The sequence below is a fragment of the Chlorocebus sabaeus genome, chromosome 2, assembly GCF_047675955.1.
Source record: "Chlorocebus sabaeus isolate Y175 chromosome 2, mChlSab1.0.hap1, whole genome shotgun sequence".
NCBI classification, from domain to species: Eukaryota; Metazoa; Chordata; class Mammalia; order Primates; family Cercopithecidae; genus Chlorocebus; species Chlorocebus sabaeus.
This window is the reverse complement of record NC_132905.1, coordinates 7,801,617-7,825,060: the sequence shown is the minus strand read 5'-3', so window position 1 is coordinate 7,825,060 and position 23,444 is coordinate 7,801,617. Positions and strand designations below refer to the sequence as shown.

Sequence of the window (23,444 nt, the reverse complement as noted above, 5' to 3'; positions counted from 1 at the left end):
TGTCCAGTTTCTTGCACTGAGCATTGGCCGTGCAAGCAGATTTCTCTACTAGCTCTAAGTTCAGCACTTCTACTTTTCCTTCATCACGGTCACTTTCACTGTATCTTTAGTCGATGGACAGACGGCAAATATATAAACACTATATATAACAAAGTATTAGGAGTACGCCCAACAGGAGATACCAGAAGAGGCAGGACTAGAAGAGGGCGAGACCTGCTCCTCTCTGCCCCTGCTCATTTCCAGGCCAACAATGAACAGATGGTGGAAAGAATTACATAGTACTCCACGCAGACATAGATACTTATTTATTTGCATATTTAAAGTTTACACACATGCCATGACTCCAATGTTTTAAAAAAATAAGCCCTTAACAGCTCTGAGACACACGGCCTCTTCTGTATCCCAAGCAAGTCTCTAAATGGAGGTAGAGCACATGTTCCTATTTTACACACTCTCATATGGGAGATAAGTGGTTAAGGAGGACTAGAAACCCAATCAGGCCTACCAGGGTGCTGGACAGACACAGAGCATTCCTAAGGGAATGCCACCAGAGAAAAAATACACGTCTGTACAAATATCTTTATTTTCATACTTAAAAAGAATCACATACTCATTCCAACAGCTTTACCAGGCGTGGCCAACCCAATAAGTTACACACTCACTCAGGGACTTGGAAAGTTATTGCACAGCTCCTTAACTGATCGGGTCAGGCAAAGTGGTCACTTTCCCCACAGCCAGACTCTGGATTTGCCTCCTGTGGGGACACCATGCCTGGCACAGGCTGACGGGGCGGCTGCAGTCAAACCTTGCCTCCAGATTATGAATCAGTATAAGTAGCACAATTCTCGTGGCTACTTTCACTGCAGAGTGTCATGTTTATTGATGTGGAGCTTTCTGAATAGGGAGGTTAAGGCACACCTGCTCAGTAAAACAAATATTTCTTGTAGCGTTCTAGATTGAGGGCAGCAGACAATGGTAAAATAAACTTCAGTAGCATGTTCCTGACAGGTTATACAGCAGCCCTGGCTCAAGGATTTCTCCCCCTGCATGATTCCTAAGACTGTTTGCTAGTTGACTCTTTGTTTTGGCAATTTGATGGTTTTGATGAATTTGCTGTGATCCAGGGGTGTTCAAGTACTTCTCTGAGCATTGGCCTCTGGCTGGGATTATGCTTCAACAGTCTTGAAATGAGGTCCCTGGCTCCCTCTGTTACAAAATCAGGGAATGTGAATTCAACCTGGAGTACAACAAATGATAAAATATCACAAAACACAGGTTAGAGAGATCAAATAGTACAGATATTCAGATCTTGGCCTGAAGTTCAGGCTGATAAGGAAAGAATTCCAGCAGATGTGCTGGGTCCTTTTCAGTTGCATCTTACCCGGGATATTCTTTTATAGGTCTCTTGGTATGTGTTTGCCTCAAAAGGAGGCTTCCCAACTAAAAACTCATAGCAAAGAACTCCAAGGCTCCAGAGATCCACCTTCTCATCGTGCATCCGACCTTCAATCATTTCGGGGGGCAGGTAGTCCAGGGTGCCACAGAGAGTGGTCCTCCTAAAAAGAGGGAGGCTCAGGTTGATGTGCTTCTGGTTCTATGATCACAACAGCTGCTAATAATCATTGAAGATTCCACTAACACTGAGGACTTCTCCTGGGCCAGATCCTATGCCCTAGGAAGTAGCTACTATTATAAATTCCCATAGGAAACAGATGAAGGGAGGTGTGTAAGGTCACACAGCTAGCCACCAAGCTTAACCCCAAATCTGTCCAACTCCAGAACCGCCCTGAATGATCTAGAATGTAAGAAATTGAATGTATCACTACCATATAAAAGTTGCCATGCAGAGTTCTCTGCAAATACGATTTGGAGTTCTACCTCTGCATGTGGATATTACAGACATGCTAAGAATCTTAAGAGCCTGGTCGCAATGACAAGACACTAGAAACTGTCCCATTGTAACAGCACTAGGGTGGAGATGTAGATACATGCTGCCTTGTGATAGATCCTTGGTATGAGAGATGCTGAAATTTTGAGGGTGGCCTATGAAGTACTCTTGCCAAAAATATTTAACTTGGCCGGGCACCGTGGCTCACGCCTGTAATCCCAGCACTTTGGGAGGCCGAGGTGGGGGGATCACGAGGTCAGGAGATAGAGACCATCCTGGGTAACACGGTGAAACCCCGTATCTACTAAAAATACAAAAAATTAGCTGGACGTGGTGGCATGCACCTGTAGTCCCAGCTACTTAGGAGGCTGAGGCAGGAGAATGGCGTGAACCTGGGAGGCAGAGCTTGCAGTGAGCCAAGATTGCGCCACTGCACTCCAGCCTGGGCGACACAGTGAGACTCTGGCTCAAAAAAAAAAAAAAATTTTTAACCTGAATCTCTTCAGGCCCTGAGACCTCCATTCCAGTTTTCAGCAAATACGGGGAATAAAGGTCCAAGTGGCAACACAATCAGAAAAGTCCTCTTTAAAGTGGGAGCCTGGTCTGGCTTAAGACCACAGACACAATCCAATGCAAAGCATGGGCCTTGGTTGAGTTCTGATTTTACAAACCAGCTATAAGATGTCACAGACAATAGGAGAAATTTGAACATGGACTAAATATTAGATATTGACAATGCTGTTAATTTTCTTAGGAGTGATTGTGGTTCTAAGTATATAGGAGAATATCCTTATTTAGGAAATGCATGCTATCATAGTGCTTAAGGTTGAAGCATCATGATGTTTGCAACGTATTTTCAAGTGTTCACCAAAAAAGTAGATGCAGCCAATCTGACTACATGGGAAAAACTGCTGAACACAGGCACTGGATAGACAGGCCATCAACTACCAATTCCGCATTTCTATCGGTTTAGGTTTTTGTAATGAAGGTTGGAAAAAAGCTGGGGACAGCAGATACCCAGCCAGAACCGTACGTGTGGTTTCATATTGCTTTGCCACCAGCTGCTCTTCACCATAGATGCTTACGCTGTCACAGCCCTGGTGCTGTGTTCAGTCAGGCCTGGCACCCACTGAGCACACAGTCACTACTGAATTGTGATGCAGGATTAAGAAGCTACCACTCTGGTCCTCTAACCCCTCCATCACCACCAACAGACTGAATCGGGGGTTCTCAAACTGAGGCAATAACCAGGAAATGATGATGATTAACATCTGGGATTCAGAGTGAAGTGACTATCGGTTATGTAAGCAATCTTTTCAAAAAGCAAGAAGCCATCTTTTCTATCACAGTTCAACCAGTTAAAATAGTTTAACTCTGCAATTCCATGAAGCCTATAATTCTTTATTCTGGTTTGTCTTACCAGATAACAGCTCCCACTAATGACAACCAGTATTTTTTAAAAAAAGACTTTGATAGCAGATTCAATGCATTGCTGGGAACAGTTAGAAGTGCTCTGTAACAAAAGCAAAGGATTTCTCCCTCACATATAATCTATTTTAGGCTATACTTTTTTTTTTTAACTAGCTTGATTTTTAAGTCATCTGGCTATAATTTGAGTCCTCCAAAGTTGACAAACCTTGATCGGTAGATGTATGTTTTAAAATGCCCCACTTCACGTGAAGTTTCAAAGCTTATTTAAACTCAAATTTAAAACAGTAAAGATATTGTAGTTCATGTGGAAAGCTCTTTAAGATTTGAATTGTTTTGAGATTGACATCTCTGCTTCAGCTGTGAGAGGGGACAAGAAAGGACTATCCCTACTATTGACAGAGGCAGACCAAAGAGAATCTCTCACCACTGCCCTCAAAGCTCCACCAAACTAATTTGGTGTTTCAAGTTCCCTGATATGACCTGCAGTCTGAGCACTAGACCTTTGTCGGTGCTGTCCTCTGGAACATCTCCCCATCTCCTCATCCAGGAAGCAGCAGAGGTGAAGAGTTCCTCCCCCTCAACACATGGGCACTTCACCTCTGTCATATACTTGTCCTATCTGTTGACTCATTCATCCCCTCATTAGCCTCTAAGGACATTAAGCATCTTTAACCTTAGGCCTAGAACACTGTTAATAGCCCCAAATCACCACAGAATAAAATTTTCTTGCAAACCCTAGTTTATTATTAAGCCTAAATGACTCCAAGGTACTTCTGGGTTAGCTACCTACCCCTCTTATAGCACAAAATCTACACTAAAATATTTTATATTTGGCTCATGATTAGCTCCCAGGGCTCTGGTAAACCAAACAACTTCCACCTCTAAAGTTACATACCTGGAAGATGGAGCATGTACTGACCACCCAAAATCTGCAATCTTAAGCTCTCCAGCTGATCCAAGAAGTAAGTTCTCTGGCTTAATGTCTCTATGAATAACTCTCTTCGAATGACAGTAAGACAGGGCATTTGCCAATTCTGTTATATACTGTTAAAAAAAATATTGAAAACCTATGTTTTAGATTTTGTATAACACAAGTTAATATTAGACATCTCTTCTGAAAGGAACACAACATAGATTTAACATGGTTTGCAGGTTTTGGCCAGACACAGTGGCTCACACCTGTAATCCCAGCACTTTGGGGGACTGAGGTGGGAGGATCACTCGAGCCCAGGAATTCAAAGCCAGCCTGGGAAACACAGCAAGACTCCATCTCTGCAAAAAAAATCTTAAAATTAGCCAAGCATGATGGTGCATGCCTGTAGTCCCAGCTACTTGAGAAGCTGAGGCGGGAGGATCGCTTGAGCCCAGGAGGTCAAAGCTGCAGTGAGCCATGATCACACTTCAGCCTGGGTGACAGAGTGAGACCCTGTCTCAAAAAGGAAAAGACAAAACAAAAAACACATTTTGCAGGTTTTAAAGCAAGCATTGTAGAAATTATACATGAGTCTACACACACACACACACACACACACAATCAACTGAACCAATTTATAGTGGTTAGCATGAAGTGAAATTACCCAATGTTTAGTTATCTCTTTGCTAATACAGCTGGTATGATGTTGAAAGACAGAAGACATTCAGCTAGTTAGAGCTAGCTCTTAGGTTGGTGCCATTTCAATGCAAAACACAGTTACTTCTGCACCAACCTAACAGTTACACCCCCATTCGGCAACAAACGGCCCCGCAGCAAGGAAGTAAGGCAGTGCCAAAGAACTGGTACAAATTAAGGATTCAGGTGTGTAAATACTGCCTTTTTCTTTTTTAGAAAAATAAAATTAACTTTTCAAGTATAGTCAATTTCTTTTTTTAAAACGAAGATCATTCTATGACAGAAGAATTTGTTTAAAGCTAAAAATTTACTTCAAGAATATCAGGAGAAAGAAATTATCCTGAACAATAAACAGAAACTAAAAAGCAGTTGCAATGACATTATTAAATAGCATGTTAAATTTTGGGTTACACTAAGTCAGCATAGAAGTACGTAAGAAATCAGTCCTTTTGTTAATTTTATTTCCTTAAGTTACTATCTTTTTTTTTTTTTTTAATAGAGATCGGGGTCTCGCTATGTTGACCAGGCTAGTCTCAAACTCCTGACCCTCAAGTATGATCCTCCCATCTCAGCCTCACAAAGAGCTAGGATTACAGACATGAGCCACCACACCCTGCCGAGTTACTATCTTGTAAGAAAAGTTTGCCTGGCTGGGCGCCTGTAATCCCAGCACTCTGGGAAGCCAAGGCAAGTGGATCACCTGAAGTCAGGAGTTCGAGACCAGCCTGACCAACATGGTGAAACCCTGTCTCTACTAAAAATACAAAAATTAGCCGAGCGTGGTGGTGCAAGCTACTCGGGAGGCTGAGGCAGGAGAATTGGTTGAACTCGGGAGGTAGACGTTGCAGTGAGCCGAGATCGCGTCATTGCACTCCAGCCTGGGCAACAAGAATGAAATTCCATCTCAAAAAAAAGCAAGAAAAAAGAAAAGTTTTCCAGTCCCTATCTCTAAGATTTAGCCAACAAATCTAGTATGTATGTATGTATGTATGTTATTTACTTATTTATTTTTAAGAGACAGGGTCTCACTCTGTCACCCACCCTGGATTGCTATGGCATGATCAGACCTCACTGCAGCCTTGAACTCCTGGGCTTAAGCAATCCTCCTACCGAGTAGTTGGGACTACAGGTGTGTGCCACCATGCCCAGCTAATTTTTAATGTTTGTTTCTTTTTTTTTTTTTTTTTTTTTGTAGAGACAGAGTCTCCCCATGTTGCCCAGGCTGGTTGCTAATTCCTGACTTCAGGGGATCCTCCCATCTTGGCCTCTCCAAGTGCTGAGATTACCAGTGTGAGCTACCATGCCTGGCCCAGAATTTATTTTATCATACAGATAACTGTTTGAATATTGAAAAAATATATTTAGCTCTGCCTAAAGTTTGAGTTTCCTTTCTAAAGCAATTGCTAGACAGGACTGAACATTATTTTACATCAAAAAGGTTTACTAAACAGATGAGTAAACACCAAATGTCACTGGCAGAAAAAACACTTTTCATTCTTTCAGTCCAAAGCCAGAGATCAAAATTCAGACCACAATAAACTGAAGGCAAATATAAGAAAGCTGCTCTTCTGACTACACCGCCTTTGAGTTGCTGATGCTTTAATTGCACACATTAAAGTTCAAGAGGCAATGGACTTCACTCCTCCAGTCATTTCCAGACAAGAAGCTATTCATTTCGCCACGGCTCTCTGGCACTGCTACTCCCTCCACACCTCACATGTTGTTAGACTGCAGGTATGGATAGGTCACTGACGTGTCACTACAATTAGTTTTATTTGAATTCATCTGAAAAGGAAAACAGGTACATGCGTATTCATTCTAACTGCAAAGGAATCTAGACAGAAATAATCTTTCATTTTCTTTCAAATAGCTATCTGCTTACACCAAAACTCCATCTAGATTGAAGCCTTGGGTGTGAGGAGAGAAAACAGAGAAGTAGTATCATGTGTAATTTTATACTGTTGGTATAAGGTGAATCTTTTAAAGTAGGATATCAATATCAGAAACTGAAGAAAAAGATTAACTGACCCAAAACAACCAACTCCAACCCACCGTAAGCAAGATGACAAGGAAAAAACCCAAGGGTAAAATGTGAGCACCTGAGGCAGTCACTACCACGAATGAGCACAGATTTCCTTATCGAGCTGTAAGAGAAAGCTGGCCCAAAAGCTGAACTCATAAAGAAATATTAATTGCCAATTAAATAAGAAGCTGATTTGTTTAGCTAGTATTTAAAAAGTAAATTAGAGATCTGCTTCTACTTAGGAGAAGCACAAACATTTAAGATTAAGTCTTTAAGTGTAAAACAGCATGTCATTGTTGCAGAGACAAGACCAAAGGGCCATATGTCCATAGTAGTGTGATTTCATCAGATACTGAAAGTAAAATTACTTGATTTTAAATGCCATGTACATCAATGCCAAAAACAAAGAAAACTAATGTCCACGCTACCCAGAGATCTCCACCAAGAAACGGAAAAAAAATCAAAGTAACCACCATCCAACATGCTTTATCAAGCTGTCGATCCAATAAGAAACGGCCCAAATTAAGACTCAACTTCTTAAAACAAGTAATTCTAATCACTTAAAAAAGGAGAGGCACAAAAAGCACAATCATGAAAGAAAAAACTGACACATTTGGACTTTTATTAAAAATACAGCCTGGGAGGCCGGGTACAGTGGCTCACGCCTGCAATCCCAGCACTCTGGGAGGCCGAGGTGGGCAAATCACCTGAGGTCAGGAGTTCGAGACCAAACTGGCCAACACGGTGAAACCCCGTCTCTACTAAAAATACAAAAATTAGCCGGGCGTGGTGGCGCACACCTGTAATCCCAGCTACTTGGGAGGCTGAGGCAGGAGAACTGCTTGAACCCGGGAGGTAGAGGTTGCAGTGAGCTAAGAACCAAGATCACGCCACCGCCCTCCAGTCTGGGTGACAGAGAAAGACTGTCTCAAAAGAAAAAAAAACCAACAACCTGGGCAAGATGGTGAGACTATGTCTATACAAAAAATACAAAAATTAGCTCAGCGTGGTGGCACCCACCTGTAGTCTCAACTACTAGGGAGGATCACTTGAGCTCAAGAGGTAGAGGCTGCAGTGAGAGAGATCGCACCACTGCACCCCAGCCTGGGTGACACAGTAAGACCCTTTCTCAAAAAAGTCAAATAAAAACAGCTTTGTGAACGACATAGATAAGAGAACGAAAATACAAGGCATGCATTGGGAGAAAATACTTGCAAAACATGTGTGACAGATGACCTGCATCCAAAATATACAAATAACTCTTAAAACTCAAAAAAGCAAAAGATTCCAACAGGTGCCTCAAAGACGATACACAGATGGCAAATAAACACATAAAAAGATGTTCAAGGCTGGACGCGGTGGCTCACGCCTTGGCTCAATCCCAGCACTTTGGGAGGCTGAGGCAAGCGGATCACAAGATCAAGAGATCGAGACCATCCTGAGCAACATGGTGAAACCCTAAAAGTACAAAAATTAGCTGGGCATGGTGGCGCATGACTGTAGTCCCAGTTATTCAGGAGGTTGAGGTGGGAGAATCACTTGAACCCAAGAGGCGGAGGTTGCAGTGAGCCAAAATTGTGCCACTGCACTCCAGCCTGGTGACAAGCGAGACTCTATCTCAAAAAAAAAAAAAAAAAAAAGATGTTCAACATTGAATGTTGTTAGGAAACTAAATCAGAACAATGAGATACCACCACATGCCCATTAGAATGACTAAAATGCAAAACACTAGGCCAGGTATAGTGGCTCACTCCTGTAATCCCAATATTTTGAGAGGCATGAGTTACTTGAGACCAGGATTTCAAGTCCAACCTGGGCAACAAGGCAAAACCTTGTCTCTACAAAAAAATACAAAAATCAGCCAGGCGCGGAAGCACATGCCTGTAGTCCTAGCTGCTTGGGAGGCTGAGCTGGGAGGATTGCTTGTGCCAGGGAGGTTGAGGTGGGTGGTCACGCCACTGCACTCCAGTCTGAGTGACCGTGAAACCTTGTCTCAAAACAAACAAAAATCCAAAGCACTGACATCAAATGTTAGCAACTATGAGAAGCAATAGGATCTCAATTCATTGCTTCTGATACCGTATTGCCATTGTAGAATGGTATCAGAATTGTTAACCAGCTGCCCTGTGGGAACCAACTGTATCAATTAGAGTGCTTATGTGAACTTCCTTTGGCCTTTGTCTTATAGAATCCACTCATTTCCAAAGCTGCTTGGATCAACACTTTACTCTCACACCCTTTAGTAAGGTGGTTTCCTACATTTGTAATGCAATGTAAAATAGAATGTAGAAATCACTTTGGAAGACAGTTCCTCACAAAACAAAATAAAGTCTTACTGTATAAGCTGACAATAGCACTCCTAGATATGTGCCCAACTAATTTGAAGACTTATGTTTCACAAAAACCTGCATGCAAATGTTTATAGCCAAAACATAACTGCCAAAAACCAGAATCAGCCAAGATACCCTTCAGTAGATGAATAAACTGAGGTACTTCCATATATTGAAATAGTGGAATATGATTTCGTGATAAAAAGAAATGAACAAGCTCTCATGCCTCCAAAAATATACAGATGAATCTTCAATGCATACTGCTAAGTGGAAGAAGCCCATCTAAAAAGGCTACATACTGTTATGATTCCAATTATATGATATTCTGGAAAAAGCAATAAAGACTGTAAACAGATCAGTGGTTGCCAGAGATGGAAGCGTTGGGAGGGATGAGTAGCTGAGACACAGGATTATTTTTCAAGAGCAGTGAAACTATTCTGTATATCGTAATGGTGGATACGTGGCATTGTGTATTTGTCAAAATTCATAGAACTTTACAGCAAACACACAAAAATCAATCTCAGGATATGAAAATGTAAATGATTCCATCCTGGGCATGCAGATTGTGACAAAAGAATCTCACTGCATTACAAATGTAGGAAACCATCTTACTAAAGGGTGTAAGGGTAAAGTGTTGATCCAAGCAGCTTTGGAAACTAGTGGAGTCTTTAAGACAAAGGCCAAAGGAAGTGCACATAAGCACTCTAATTGATCAAGTTGGTTCCCATGCAGCTGGTTAACAATTCCGATACCATTATACATGTATACTGGAATTGAATAATTAAGTAAAAGGATGGTGGACAGTGAAACCCAGGTTTCTCACTTTTGGAGTGGGAGTTTACAGGTAAACAGGAGGAAGTTAGAATGAAACATGGTAATGGATTCAACTTGAAGACATCGGTATGAATTCATGGTATGCTTAATGAAGAGAGAGATGGATAAATCTATACACAGATTACTATCCACAAATATTTCCTTGCTCTGTCAGCTGAAAGCCTAGAAGTAGTGACACCACAGTAGCAATGAGTACAAGTGCCCAGATCTTGGTTTATAATAACATTCTCCAAGAAGAGGAACCAGGGCTCCTTGGAGAAATGGTTCGATTCTAGGACAGGAGCAGGAAATATACAAGATGAGGCTTCAGCATCTTGTATCAGAAAGTAAAGAAGTACAAGGCCAGGTGTGGTGGCTCACGCCTGTAATCCTAGCACTTTGGGAGGCTGAAAGGCAGGCAGATCACCTGAGGTCAGGAGTTAGAGACCAGCCTGGGCAACATGGCGAAACCCCATCTCTACTAAAAATACAAAAATTAGCTGGGTGTGGTGGTGCATGCCTATTAATCCTAGCTACTCAGGAGGCTGAGGCAGGAGAATCACTTGAACCCAGGAGGCGGAGGCTGCAGTGAGCCAGGACTGCGCTACTGCACTCCAGCCTGGGCGACAGAGTGAGATTCCATCTCAAAAAAAGGAAAAAAAAAAAAAAAAAAGTAAGAAAGTGCAAACACACACACACACACGCAAGACAAAACTACAGTGATTTTCCCAGGAACGTGGTAAAAGAAAAAGAGCAGGCTGGGTGCAGTGGCTCATACCTGTAATCCCAGCACTTTGGGAGGCTAAAGCAGGCAGATCACAAGGTCAGGAGTTCAAGACCAGCCTGGCCAATATGGTGAAACCCCATCTCTACTAAAAATACAAAAATTAGCCAGGCGTGGTGGTAGGTGCCGGTACTCCCAGCTACTTGGGAGGCTGAGGCAGGAGAATCCCTTGAACCCAGGAGGCGGAGGTTGCAGTGAGCAGAGATCGTGCCACTGCACTCCAACCTGGGCAACAGAGCGAGACTCCGTCTCAAAAAGAAAAACAAAACAAAGAAAAAAAGCTCCCAGTGGCCAAAGTTGTAGTGATCTGAACCACAAAATAAAGTACTGGATTATAGCTCAAGGGATAAAATAAATACCCAGGAGTCTACATCTTTAAATAAATAAATGATGAAATAAATAAGGGAGAACAGCCTTATTGTGGCACAGAATTCCAGATAATTTATGGAAATACTCCATCCACTCTCTACCCCTTAAGTGTGGGCTATTCATAGTAACTTCCTTTGAAGAAATACAGTATGGAAAGGAGGAAAAATAGTAACTTTACAGTGAAGAAACCAGACAAACACTCTCTCAGGCAGAAGATCAAGCTGACATCCGCAGTTAAAAGGCATAAGAGTGTACATCCCTGGTATGTGATAAGAATGCATTTTACCTCTGCTCTCCCCTCAAAAACCCATAAGCCCAATTTAATCATGATAAAAACTAAGAAAATCTGAATAAAATGTGGACTTAACAGTTATACATCAATATTGATTCATCAGCTGTGACAAATGTACCATATTAATGCAGATGTCAGTGGGAAAATTAGCAGGAAATTCATTGTGGGGTCTATGGGAAGTCTCTGTACTGCCTTCACAATTTCTGTAAATCTAAAACTATCCTAGCCAGGCACAGTGGTGTGCACCTGTAGTCCCAGCTACTCGGGAGGCTGAGGTGGAGGATCACTTGAGTCCAGGAGTTCTAGTCCAGCCTGGGCAACATAACAAGACCCTGTCCCTTTAAAAAAAAAAAAAAAAAGAAAGAAAGAAAAGTAAAAACTATTCTAAAATTAAAAATCTATTAAAGAAAATGAGGGTGACTATCGATATACATTATATACATTTCCATAGAAAACAGCTGTGCAAACTAGACACAAAAGCAGACACAACATTCTGCCTGGTTCTAGACTTTATCTGTACATATGGTACAACTAAGCTCTTTTGATTTTTCCACTTCAAATATTTGATATTAAGCTATCCTTCCGTCAAGACAACACCCACTCTACTATAATGAAAGGTACACTGCTATGGAGGACACGTATACAGGAAACACAATTAGCCTGGACAATAAATGAACACTTACAGTAGCAGTTCTCTGCTCATCAAACTTTGAAAGTTTCTGAAGTTCTCTATAGACTGTTCCAAGTGGTGCATATTCCAGAATTAGGTAGACTCTGGTAGCATCATGGAAATAACCATACAGTCTAAGAATATTAGGATGCCTGCAACAAAGGATAAACATTCTAACGCCTGGTTTGGAGCTGACAGAAGACTATGTACTAAATGTCAAACAAACTCTTCATGTAAAACCAGTGGTGTTTCACATGAAACCACACTCCAAACTCCACTTGAGAATCTGAAACTGTAAACCCACTCCAAGAAAAATACATAGACCCACATTTCATTTTACAAGCATTTCAAAGTATTAATGGACCTCTGGTTTAGTTAAGACTATTTCCTTCCTTTAGGCACCTTTATTCTTAGGAGGAAAATTCAGCTGAATATTAATTATCTACATACTAAAAAAAAGCACATGGCCAGGCACAGTGGCTCACGCCTGTAATCCCAGCACTTTGGGAGGCCAAAGTGGGAGGATCACGAGGTCAGGACTTTGAGACCAGCCTGGCCAATATGGTGAAACCCCGTCTCTACTAAAAATACAAAAATTAGCTGGGCTTGTTGGTGCACGCCTGTAATCCTAGCTACTCAGGAGGCTGAGGCAGGAGAATCGCTTTAACCTGGGAGGCGGAGGTTGCAGTGAGCTGAGATCACGCCACTACACTCCAGCCTGGGTGACAGAGCGAGACTCATCTCAAAAAAAAAAAAAAAAGGCATTGCCACAGTAGTTTGATACCCAGACCCTGTGACAGATAAAAGCAGTGATCAGTAATGGCAGTAGATGGGTGCTGAGCAGACTGGGCAGGTGCAGACTGTGGCCAGTGGGAAGCAGGCAATGGGAAGCACAGCCCATGTAAGATGCCTGCCCCTCCCAGCCCCAGCCAGGTATTGCCAGGTAGAGACACACCAGGCCTAATGTGGCCAGACTTGAAGTATTAGCATCTGATTCAAATCTGAAAAACACTGAAAGGAAAAAGAAAAAAAGGAAAAACAAAAACCCACCAGCCCTAGTCAACCTGCAGGTGGCTGCTCACAACCCCTGCATACTTCAGAATGAGGGGTGCCGTTCCCCTTCATTATCCACCAAAAAGACTTGCCCATATAAACTATTCCATTAACAAAACATTAAATCCTCAAGTGATTTTTCAGGATCAGAGCACTTAAGTGCTCTTTGAAAGATGACAAGTTTAATCATTTTTTGTGGTACTATGAAAAGCAGGCCCTCTAAAAAGTAAATTTATACTTTAAAAAAAAAAAAGAAAAGGAATACAATTTTATTTTAACATGAAGAGCATAGGAGAATCACAGGAGAACGATTATAACCCAGTGTGGTACAGAAGCTTATCTAATCTTTTTCATAAGGGAGCGGGAGGTGAGGAACCGGGGCCATGCGTTTGAGGACAGTGCCTCATAAGAGCGAGTGCACGGACCTGGGCAGTGGGAGGCTGACGTTACAGGAGGGGGAGGGGTGCAGCATGGGTGAATATTGTTTTGAACATGAACTTGAAAACTCACCGAAGGTGGGACTGTATTTCTACTTCTCTTCTGAGCTGATGCTCCACTCCGGCTTTCTCCAGCTGAGCTTTAAATAACACTTTAAGAGCCAGAATAAACTTGCTTTGTTTTTCTCTTGCCAAATAAACATTACCAAACTTTCCTTTACCCAGAGGGCGACCAATTTCAAAGTCTTCCAAAGCCCACTGCCTCCTAGGAAGGAATTTGAACATTTTAGAATGTGAGGAAAACAAAGCTTTTCTAACAAATTCTCAATGAGTAGTAGACACATTCTATAAATAATTTTATATTCCAACTTGTACTCAATATGTATCCTCAGCAAGAACCAAGGCAACAACCACTATCAAAGAGCTGCCGCAACATGAAACCCTGACGTCCCTAGCTGCCGTTAGGTGTGAAGAGTCAGTGACAAGGAACAGTCTCGGGTTTTGGATCTGAAGCACTCTCTGGGAAATGTCCCAAGCCTGTACTATGCTCAGAGGAACAGGCCCATGACAACGCTGAAGACCATACAAAGGATAAGTGACCAGAGAGGAAGGAATGCTTCCGGATCATCTGGGGGCCTGTTTCAAACTAACCACAGCCGCTCCCTCCAGTCCCAGAGGTGCCAATTCTCTCTGGGTGGAGAAGCACTCTGGTGGTGGACACAGAGCCACTGAGCCACTGAGCCACTGTTACTAATGGAAGCAGGACGGAGCCCACAGGCTAGCTGGGGCATGAGTACCAGTGGATTTAGACTCTTAGCCTCTGTTAGGCCGCTAGAAGCAAAAGTCTGTGGGTTCATTCCTCGCTCCTCCTAGTATATTCTAGAATCCAGACAGTTCAGAGACTAAGAGTAGGATTTTAGAAAAGCCCTGGGGAAGACATTACAACCAACCTTTATAATAAAGAACTAAAACCATAACACTGTCAAAACCCTCAGTCATATATGAGTATACAGTTCTGCAACATATTCTATTTTTTAAAAACTTGCACTTTTATACAATAAAAAAGCACAGACACATAAACCATATGTCGTGGTTACTTCTAAGGACAGAGAGGAACTTCCACACATTTCTGTAACAAATTCATACAAACTTTTTCTAAATTTGAAATGCATTTGTTGTTGTTGTTGTTTGTTTTATTTTGAGATGGAGTCTCCCTCTGTCGCCCAGACTGGAGTGCAGTGGTGCGATCTCAGCTCACTGCAAGCTCCGCCTCCCGGGTTCACGCCATTCTCCTGCCTCAGCCTCCTGAGTAGCTGGGACTACAGGCACCCGCCAGCAGGCCCGGCTAATTTTTTGTATTTTTAGTAGAGACGGGGTTTCACCGTGTTAGCCAGGATGGTCTCGATCTCCTGACCTCATGATCCGCCCACCTCAGCCTCCCAAAGTGCTGGGATTACACGCATGAGCCACTGCACCAGGCCTTGAAAGCCATTTTTTAAAGCACTTGAGTCCCTAGCAAAATACCTCAATATACAAAATTCCTTTTTTTTTTTTAAGATTGGAAATCTGGAAACATTTATATCCTCTAAATGAAAATAAAGGCCTCATTTTTTCCCCCAAGAGTTCCCACAACTAAATTTGCAACAAAATGATATAATGTAGTAGAATAGTACAGAACTTTGTAAATAAGAAAGCTTACTTTTTTGATTCTTCATTTTTCTGTTTTGATGCCAGTTCCTCCTCAGGATTATTTTCTATATGGAATAAGTTAAAAACCTGTTTTTAGAATAACGATATAGGATAAGCTAAGCTGTGAATAGAGGTGAATCAAAGAATTGGTCACCAAAATATTAATGGTATGTCAAGAATGATAAACCGGGTTTTTTTTTTAAGTTTTCCTTATAGAAAAAAAGGACTACTACACCCTGACTTCCATCACGTGAAGTCTTTACAGAATTTCTAAAGACGAGCAGACATATATATAGACGGGTCCCTCTCTGATAAATTAAAGGCAGACTATGAAGGTTCTTTTGAAGCCTCAGTTTCCAAATGAAGAACTTTTGTGGCAGAATTACCAATCTTCCCATACATGACAAGCTGCCACCTCATCACCTTTTCTCCTTACTAGGTGGCCCAGCCAACAGTCTATACCCTATGTACAAATTATCACCAACATGTAGCAAAACATAAGCCAGCCACCCTCCATTATATTAGTTGCCAAGGGGAAATGTAAAAATAAAAGCCACTAATTCGGCAAAATGCACAAGGAACAGTTGTGCAGCAGAGGACTGAGGTAACTATTTCATTAGCCACAAGAACATATGGAACATTTCCACCGGTCTGTCTCCAACATGGCAAACTCGAACAGCACATGATGGTCTGCTCAGATATTTGGATGCAGGTCCAAACTCTTCCTCCAGGTGCCCCTGTCACATGTGCACCCCGCAACCGTCACATGTGCACCCCGCAACCCCCAGTTCACTAACTCAGTTAATATCAATTTAATCACCATCCGTAACTCCTCTTTACTCATTTTTCAGGTACAATTTATTGCCCAGTTCTAATGAGTCTGCATCATAAATGAGCTCTCAAATCTGTGTGCACCTCTCCATCCTGGCTTGTCTTTGGATAAGTTAACTGCTTCTGAGTCTCAGCTTCCTCCTCTGTATAACTGAGTTAATAACTGGCTACCTTCATGAAGTGGTTACAAGGATTGAACGAGATGACGTGGATGAAGCACGCACTTATCTCAGAGCCTGCAGGGAATGAGCACTCGACAGTTGGTAAATAACAGCATCTACTCTGCTCCACACACAGCAGGTTATTGCCATCTCTGACCTCAACCTCCTTCCTGTCTGGTACTCCTAAATCCAGCGTTCTACTCCAATTTATTCAGTACTTCCAAAGTCAACTTTTTTTTTTTTTTTTGAGATGGAGTTTTGCTCCCGTTGTCCAGGCTAGAGTGCAATGGCGCGATTTCAGCTCACCACAACCTCTGCCTCCCGGGTTCAAGAGATTCTCCTGCCTTAGCCTCCCGAGTAGCTGGGATTACAGGCGTGCGCCACCACACCTAGCTAATTTTTTTAGTAGAGACGGGGTTTCTCCACGTTGGTCAGATTGGTCTCTAACTCCTGACCTCAGGTGATCCACCTGCCTCAGTCTCCCAACGTGCTGGGATTACAGGTGTGAGCCACCACGCTCGGCCTTCCACAGTAAACTTTCTAAAAGGCAAAGTTCCCTTCTAAGTTCAAAAAACCTTCAGTAGCTTCCAAATGCCCTAGAGATGAGGCCCCATTCCTTACCATGGCCAGCAATGCCCATGGTGACCTCACCACAGCCTGCCTCAGTTCATCCACTTCTCTGGATTTCCCCCAAACTTTAGATCTCAGTCCCTCAAGTCACTTACTACAAGCACCCTACATCCAGACCCACTAACAAGCAATCAAAAGGGCACCAATTGGTGCTGTGTCCTCCCTGGGTGCCCCACTCTTCCAAAAGAGTGAGAATCAGGTCTGTATTTTTAGTACAGATCTGGCCCATGGGCAGACACTGTTACTTCAACCCAGACACCATATTTTCTCCCCATCCTCAACAGATATAAAAGCTAAGGCTACAAACAGTAACTGCAAGTATATACACTTGCTTTTTTAGCAACAACAACAAAGAATGACTATCCAATGAGTCTCAAAAGCTAGTTTACCAGGTGCTGACGGCAGGGGCTGCTTGCTCTTTGGGGTATGACTCGGTGGCCTGGAGACAGGATGAGGTACACTGGTTGCCTGCAATTGCTTCTGCTTCTGATTCTGAACCAGTTTGTGACAGGAAACAAGCTTTTGTGCTTGCAAAGGAACACGCTGGGAAGAATTTGAAGGACACAGGACCCGCTGAGCCTGGCCACTATTTGCAGGTAATGGATTCTGAGAAGGAAATTGCTGAGTCACAAGAACACGTTTTGGACCTCCAACTGGAGCTGCAGGCTAGAATGGAAGAGAAAACAAACTTTCTGGTATTCGTGAACGCAAAATATGAATATTTTGAGAATTTCACAAAGTTTGTTCTCTAGTATAGCAAAATAATGAATGTCACGGATAAGAGATGGAAGGGGAAAAGGTATTTTAATCAGTACTTCCAGAGGATAGTTAGTATGTGGCTAAGAATACCCGAATGATACTTTCTACCCCCTCCAACTCCTCACCCCTAAAAATCATGCTTTATTAACAAATATCCATTAATGAAGGAGACAAACACTTCCTAGAATTTCTCAATAATTTGGAAATAGACACTAAATTGTTATTTGGCAAAAAGCTATGATACAAAAACTTTATGACAAAATCTCAGTTCCATTGAAATTTCTTTGATAATATACATTTAAGAAAAAGACCAAAAAAAATCTGTCAAAACGTTCAACATTGGTTATCTTCATGAAGTTTTGGAAGAGTCTAAGTTTTCATATGGCCAGGATTTTCCACAATAAGCTTATTACTATACTATTAATTAACCAATGTTTCATTTTCCAAGTATTGACAAAATGGACTTGAGCAAAAAACTGTGACAAAAAGGAAACAAATGTAGGCACTTCAAAAAGTTATTACTAAAATGTGTTATTATTTTTGAGATGGAATCTTGCTCTGTCACGAGCAAGTGCTGGAGAGCAGTGGCATGATCTCAGCTCACTGCAACCTCCACCTCCAAGGTTCAAGCAATTCTCTGCCTCAGCCTCCCAAGTAGCTGGGATTACAGGCACATACCACCACGTCTGGCTAATTTTTGGTATTTTCAGTAGAGACAGGGTTTCACCATCTTGGCCAGGCTGGTCTTGAACTCCTGACCTTGTGATCCACTTGGTCAATCCCAAAGGGCTGGGATTACAGGCGTGAGCCTTGAAATGTATTATTTATATACCTGTAAGTACTGTATTACAAGCTTAAATAGTTAAGTTAACTCTAACACCCTGAGCTAATCAAACTAAAATGGGTAGGAGGGATGAGATTTCCTCCAGCTTCAACAGCTCATTGTAAGTGAGGGGCAAGTGCTAGAAATGAAAGCCTAAAAGTCCATCCCCAGCTCAATGGTATGAGTGCCCTACAAAGAGAGGGTGTTAAGACTTCCAAATTCAAAGTCAGTTACTCCTGAAATTAGTACACTGTCCACAACATAGTAGGCATTCAAAGACAAATATAAAGAAATATTTTAAATGTAGAGCAATTTTTTAAATAGCCGTTATCATAGGAACTGAGAATCAAATACAGTAATTCAAGGTAGCCTTCTCTAATTATTTTATATTTATGGCCAATTTTAAAAGTTTTGGACTCCTGCTGGATACATTATTACTATTATCTTGCATACAATAGAGGGATATAGAAACTCAAGCAGCCAATTATAAGACAAAGCAGAACAAAAAAGCTACTCTAAGAATCAGCAAAATGTTACCGAACACAAGAAAAGTGACTAATTTATATCCAGGAGCACAGTAAGGGATCTAAATTTATAACCCAAAGTAAAGGTGGAAAGAATTCCCAACAAGACCAACCTCCATGTGGGTTTATAAATGTGAATGAGATTACAGATTATTCAATTTACCTTAACAGGCCCTGAAATGCAGTTTTCTTTAGATCGGTCCATGATGCCTGAAAAGAAAAAGAAGAACCTTTAATTTGAACAAAGCCACCTGCTTAAAGTGCTGCTGCTTGATAGGCAACATTACAGTTCCCTGATCAAAAGGCCTCCACAACACACAGGATTTTACACTTTTTGTCCAAATGAAGCTAATGAGGGAGGGACAGACATGTGCTTTTCCCGCAAGGCCAACCTCCCCTTGGACACTGCATCCCATCCTCTCTCACACGGAGTCTTCACTCCTGATGGTCTTGCGGCTCCATCATCTCTCTTCTAACGGATCGCTTCCATCCCTGTGCAGTCTGCTGGCATACCTGCTACCTTAAAAATGTCCTCTTTAGGCCAGGCATGGTGACTTACGCCTGTAATCCCAGCACTTTGGGAGGCCGAGGCGGGCGGATCACCTGAGGTCAGGAGTTTGAGACCAGCCTGGCCAACATGGTGAAACCCCGTCTCTGCTAAAAATACAAAAATTAGCTGGGCATGGTGGCAGGCACCTGTAATCCCAGCTACTTGGGAGGCTGAGGCAGGAGAATCGCTTGAACCCAGGAGGCGGAGGTTGCAGTGAGCCGAGATCATGCCATTGCACTCCAGCCTGGGGGACAAGAGCGAGACTTTGTCTCAAAAAAATAAAATAAAGTAAAATAAAATAGTCCTCTTTATTCTATTATCGTTGCTAACCATGACCCCCTCCTCTCCAACAGCAAAGCTCCAGAAGAACCATCCACACTTGCCACCTCTACTCCTCCTCTCCCCTCCCCTGAGCCCATCCCCACCTGGCTTTTTTGTCTCCACCACATTGTCAGGCTCATGGCTGGCACCTACTGTTGCCAAACCCAAGGGTCAATTCCACCTTCCTCGTACTTGCATCCTCAGCAGAATCCGACAAGGTTGATCACATCTTACACCTTTTTCTTCACTTCACTTCCAGGTTTATCTACCACCTAGTCGTCCTATCTTTCCCTCCTTGCTGGGTCAGTCTCACTGTTGCCCGATCAAGGGTCTGGGGTGACTCAAGAATGAGTCCCTGGACCCTCCACTTCTCCATCTACACCTTCACAGGAATCCATATCACCCAGTGCCTCAGCTCTAAATGCCTTCATGAGGACCACTCAAAGTGCATCTTCTGCCCTAATCTCACCTTGGACTGTCAGACTTGGATATCCAAGGATTTGCCCAGGATCTCCCAGAAATGTCTGCCAGGCACCTCAATCCTAACATATCCAAAACCGAACCGCTTCCCTTCTCCACTTCTCACCTCCCTGTTCATGGGTGTGCCCTGAGCTCAGGCCTAGAACGACTTCTCCATCTCCAGTTACTCCCTAGTCGAGTACATCCAGTCTCTTTGCTTTCAATACCATCTACGGGCTGAGGACTCCCAAATATTCATTCTTCAGCCCAGACCTCTCCTCTGAACTCCTCATCTACATTTTCTACTTTCTATGCAGCATCCGCACCTGATTATCTGAGAGGCATCTCCATTTTAACATGTCCCAAACAGAAGTCCTAATCCCTCCGCACTCTCACCTCCCCAAATCTAGTCTCTAGATATCCTCATCCCAGTTGATGGCAAATCCATCCTGCCAGTTGCTCAGGCCAAAAGCCTTGCCATAATAACCCTTTAAGAGGTTCTCGCTCCCTTAAACCCCTCATCTAATCCATGAGCATATTCTGTAGGCTCTACCTTCAAGATCACTGCTCACAACCTCTACTACTACCACCTGGTCAAACCGTAATTCTCCTTTGAATTTTTTGCAACGGCCTCCCAACTTCCAACCGTACCCCGTTATGGTCCATTCTCAACACTGAGGCCAACAATCTCATTAACAAGTCAGATGTGTTGGTCCTTGGTTCAGAAGACCCCCATGGCTCCCCAACTCAATCAAAACAATGCAAACTCCTCACCTGCATAGACAGGCCTATTGAAGTCTCACAGAACATGGACCCTAACTGCCTCTCTGACTTCATCTCTTCTTCTCGACTGTGCACCAGCCACACAAGGCTTCTTTCTTTCCTCAAACAAGTCCCCTGCCATAGGCATTTGGACTTTTTGCTCCCTTTATTAGGCTTTTCCCCCAGGTGTGTAGTTCAGTCTTTCATTTCACTGAGGTTTCTCTTTTTTTTGAGATGGAGTTTTGCTCTTGTTGCCCAGGCTGGAGTGCAGTGGCACAATCTCGGCTCACACGCAACCTCCACCTCCCGGGTTCAAGCGATTCTCCTGCGTCAGCCTCCAGAGTAGCTGGGATTACAGGCATGCGCCACCACGCCCAGCTAATTTTGTATTTTTAGTAGAGACGGGGTTTCTCCATGTTGGTTGGGCTGGTCTGGAACTCCCCACCTCAGGTGATCCACCCGTCTCAGCCTCCCAAAATGCTGGGATTACAGGCATAAGCCACCATGCCCGGCCTTCACTGAAGTTTCTTATCAAATGTCCCCGCACTCTAGCCTGGGCAACAGAGTAAGACCCTGTCTCAAAAAAAAATTAAAATTACCATTTTACAATTAAGCAAATAACTCCACGATGAAGCCAGGCCCAGACTACAGGCAGGAGCCTTTATAAAAAACAGTGGGTAAGTTAAAGTTAATAAACAACAGCAAGGAAATGCCCACTTGTGTTAATGAAACATTTACTTTCACACATGCTCTAATGCTTTACTTCCCTTATAATTACAAGTAGCAGTCTAATGAGATCACAGAGGCCTAACAACATTTATTTAACATTCTTCTGACAGAAGCTACAGGCATTTGCTCCAATTTATTCTACTTTTCTTTCTAGGGAAATTGAGTAACAAGCAGAATGGAATAAGATTCTAATCCAGAATTCTGGAGACAACGCCAATAAGACTGCCCTTCAGGTGACTCTAATCTGCAACCAGATGACTTTCACAGGATCTATTCAGTTCAAACCGGAAATCCTACCACTCTGAATAGAAAAGTTGTTAGGCTAATAGCACAGGAGGTTTATACGGGTTTATTCCTTCCTCCTTCAGACCTGTGCATGTCTACAGAGATGAAGGGAAGGACGAATTGAGTAGGTTGCTGAAAAACGTTTAATTCAAGGGACAAGGAAGGTTAAGGAAGAGGAAGAGACATTACGAGAGTTAACGACAGTGGCTACGTCTACCTCAGCCGGATGAATCTTAGAAATGGAGACTCTGAGGCCCAACCCCAGGTCTAAGAAAACAGATTCTGCATTTTAACGTCCCCAGACGATTTGCATGCACCGGTCTGCATCCCTAGTTCTCAATGAAATCAAAGAATCATCTGGAGAGTTTGCTAATAAACTAGACACCTGGGTCCTATCCCTCAGAGATCCTGATTTTCCAGGCTCTCGGTGGAGCTATTTTTAACAAGCTCTCCAAGTTATCCCGATATAACTACTCCAAGGTCTACGGTCTGAGAAGTACGGACCCGGAAGGCCTCTGCAAGGAGGTTCTCATTCATCAATTCACCCACTCATCCAGCCAGGACAACGACCTTCCTAGGCTATTCTATCTAAAGCGGCCCCCGTTAAACCGCACTCCTGCTTTTCCTTTATAACACCCACCCCAGTTGCAAGTTCTCCGTACGCTTACCGTCTGACTCCCTACCCACTAGAACGTGAACTCCAACACAGCAGCGACCTTCTGTGCTTTTCTTACCCAGGTGATCTCCGAGAACAAAATCCAATCTGACGCTCACCCACCCCTCCCGCGCGTGTCAACACCACTCAACAAACCCCTTCTACCTCTAGCTGTAATAAGTAACAAGCAGTGTCTTACAGGGCGCCTCGGTGCCCAGGAGCGGATGCAAAGGCACTGGGCGGGCACAGGGTAGCGCCAAGGACACCCAGGGACGGAGGAACCGAGAGGGGACTTGACGCTCCGCCACTCCGGCCGGCTGCCCCTTGTCCCCGCCGCCCTCGTCGCCACTGAGATATCCCCCACGGTCTACCCACCCGTCGGCTCCCACCTGCGACCCAAAGACCCGAGTCTTCCAAGAGCTCAGCCGTTAGAATTCAAAGGTTCTTCTTTTTAAATAGGAGTTAAACCCTCTAGCCAGAAAGCCGATTGGCCTGCGCTCGAGCGAGGCTGCCTTGTGATTGGTTGACAACAAACCCGACGCCTTGAGTCTCGTTTAAGGCGCACAC

General features: G+C 43.1%; 1 protein-coding gene across 5 annotated transcripts; it reads right to left on the bottom strand.

Moving 5' to 3' along the window:
• Positions 1-290: 290 nt before the first annotated feature.
• On the bottom strand, positions 291-23,370 carry AURKA (aurora kinase A). 5 transcript variants are annotated; one of them, XM_008013497.3, is made up of 9 exons: positions 23,267-23,370; positions 19,280-19,326; positions 17,400-17,676; positions 15,399-15,453; positions 13,773-13,964; positions 12,223-12,361; positions 4,215-4,363; positions 1,382-1,556; positions 291-1,237 (listed from the first exon to the last, which is right to left on the bottom strand). In XM_008013497.3, the coding sequence occupies exons 2-9, from the start codon at positions 19,319-19,321 to the stop codon at positions 1,055-1,057; spliced, it is 1,212 nt and encodes a 403-aa protein (XP_008011688.3). In that variant the 5' UTR covers positions 19,322-19,326; positions 23,267-23,370; the 3' UTR covers positions 291-1,054. The 5 variants fall into 5 exon arrangements, with proteins under 5 accessions (XP_008011688.3, XP_008011693.3, XP_008011698.3 ...); XM_008013502.3 differs by having other exon boundaries at positions 23,253-23,340; XM_008013507.3 differs by having other exon boundaries at positions 23,077-23,298.
• Between the last annotated feature and the right edge of the window lie 74 nt (positions 23,371-23,444).

Bases quoted from the DNA above. Each gene is read 5' to 3' on its own strand.
- AURKA (XM_008013497.3), bottom strand. From the start codon at position 19,321: ATGGACCGATCTAAAGAAAACTGCATTTCAGGGCCTGTTAAG. The intron at 17,677-19,279 runs GTAAATTGAATA...CTTCCATTCTAG, and splicing joins GCATTTCAGGGCCTGTTAAG to CCTGCAGCTCCAGTTGGAGG. The intron at 15,454-17,399 runs GTAAACTAGCTT...TATTCCATATAG, and splicing joins GCCCCTGCCGTCAGCACCTG to AAAATAATCCTGAGGAGGAA.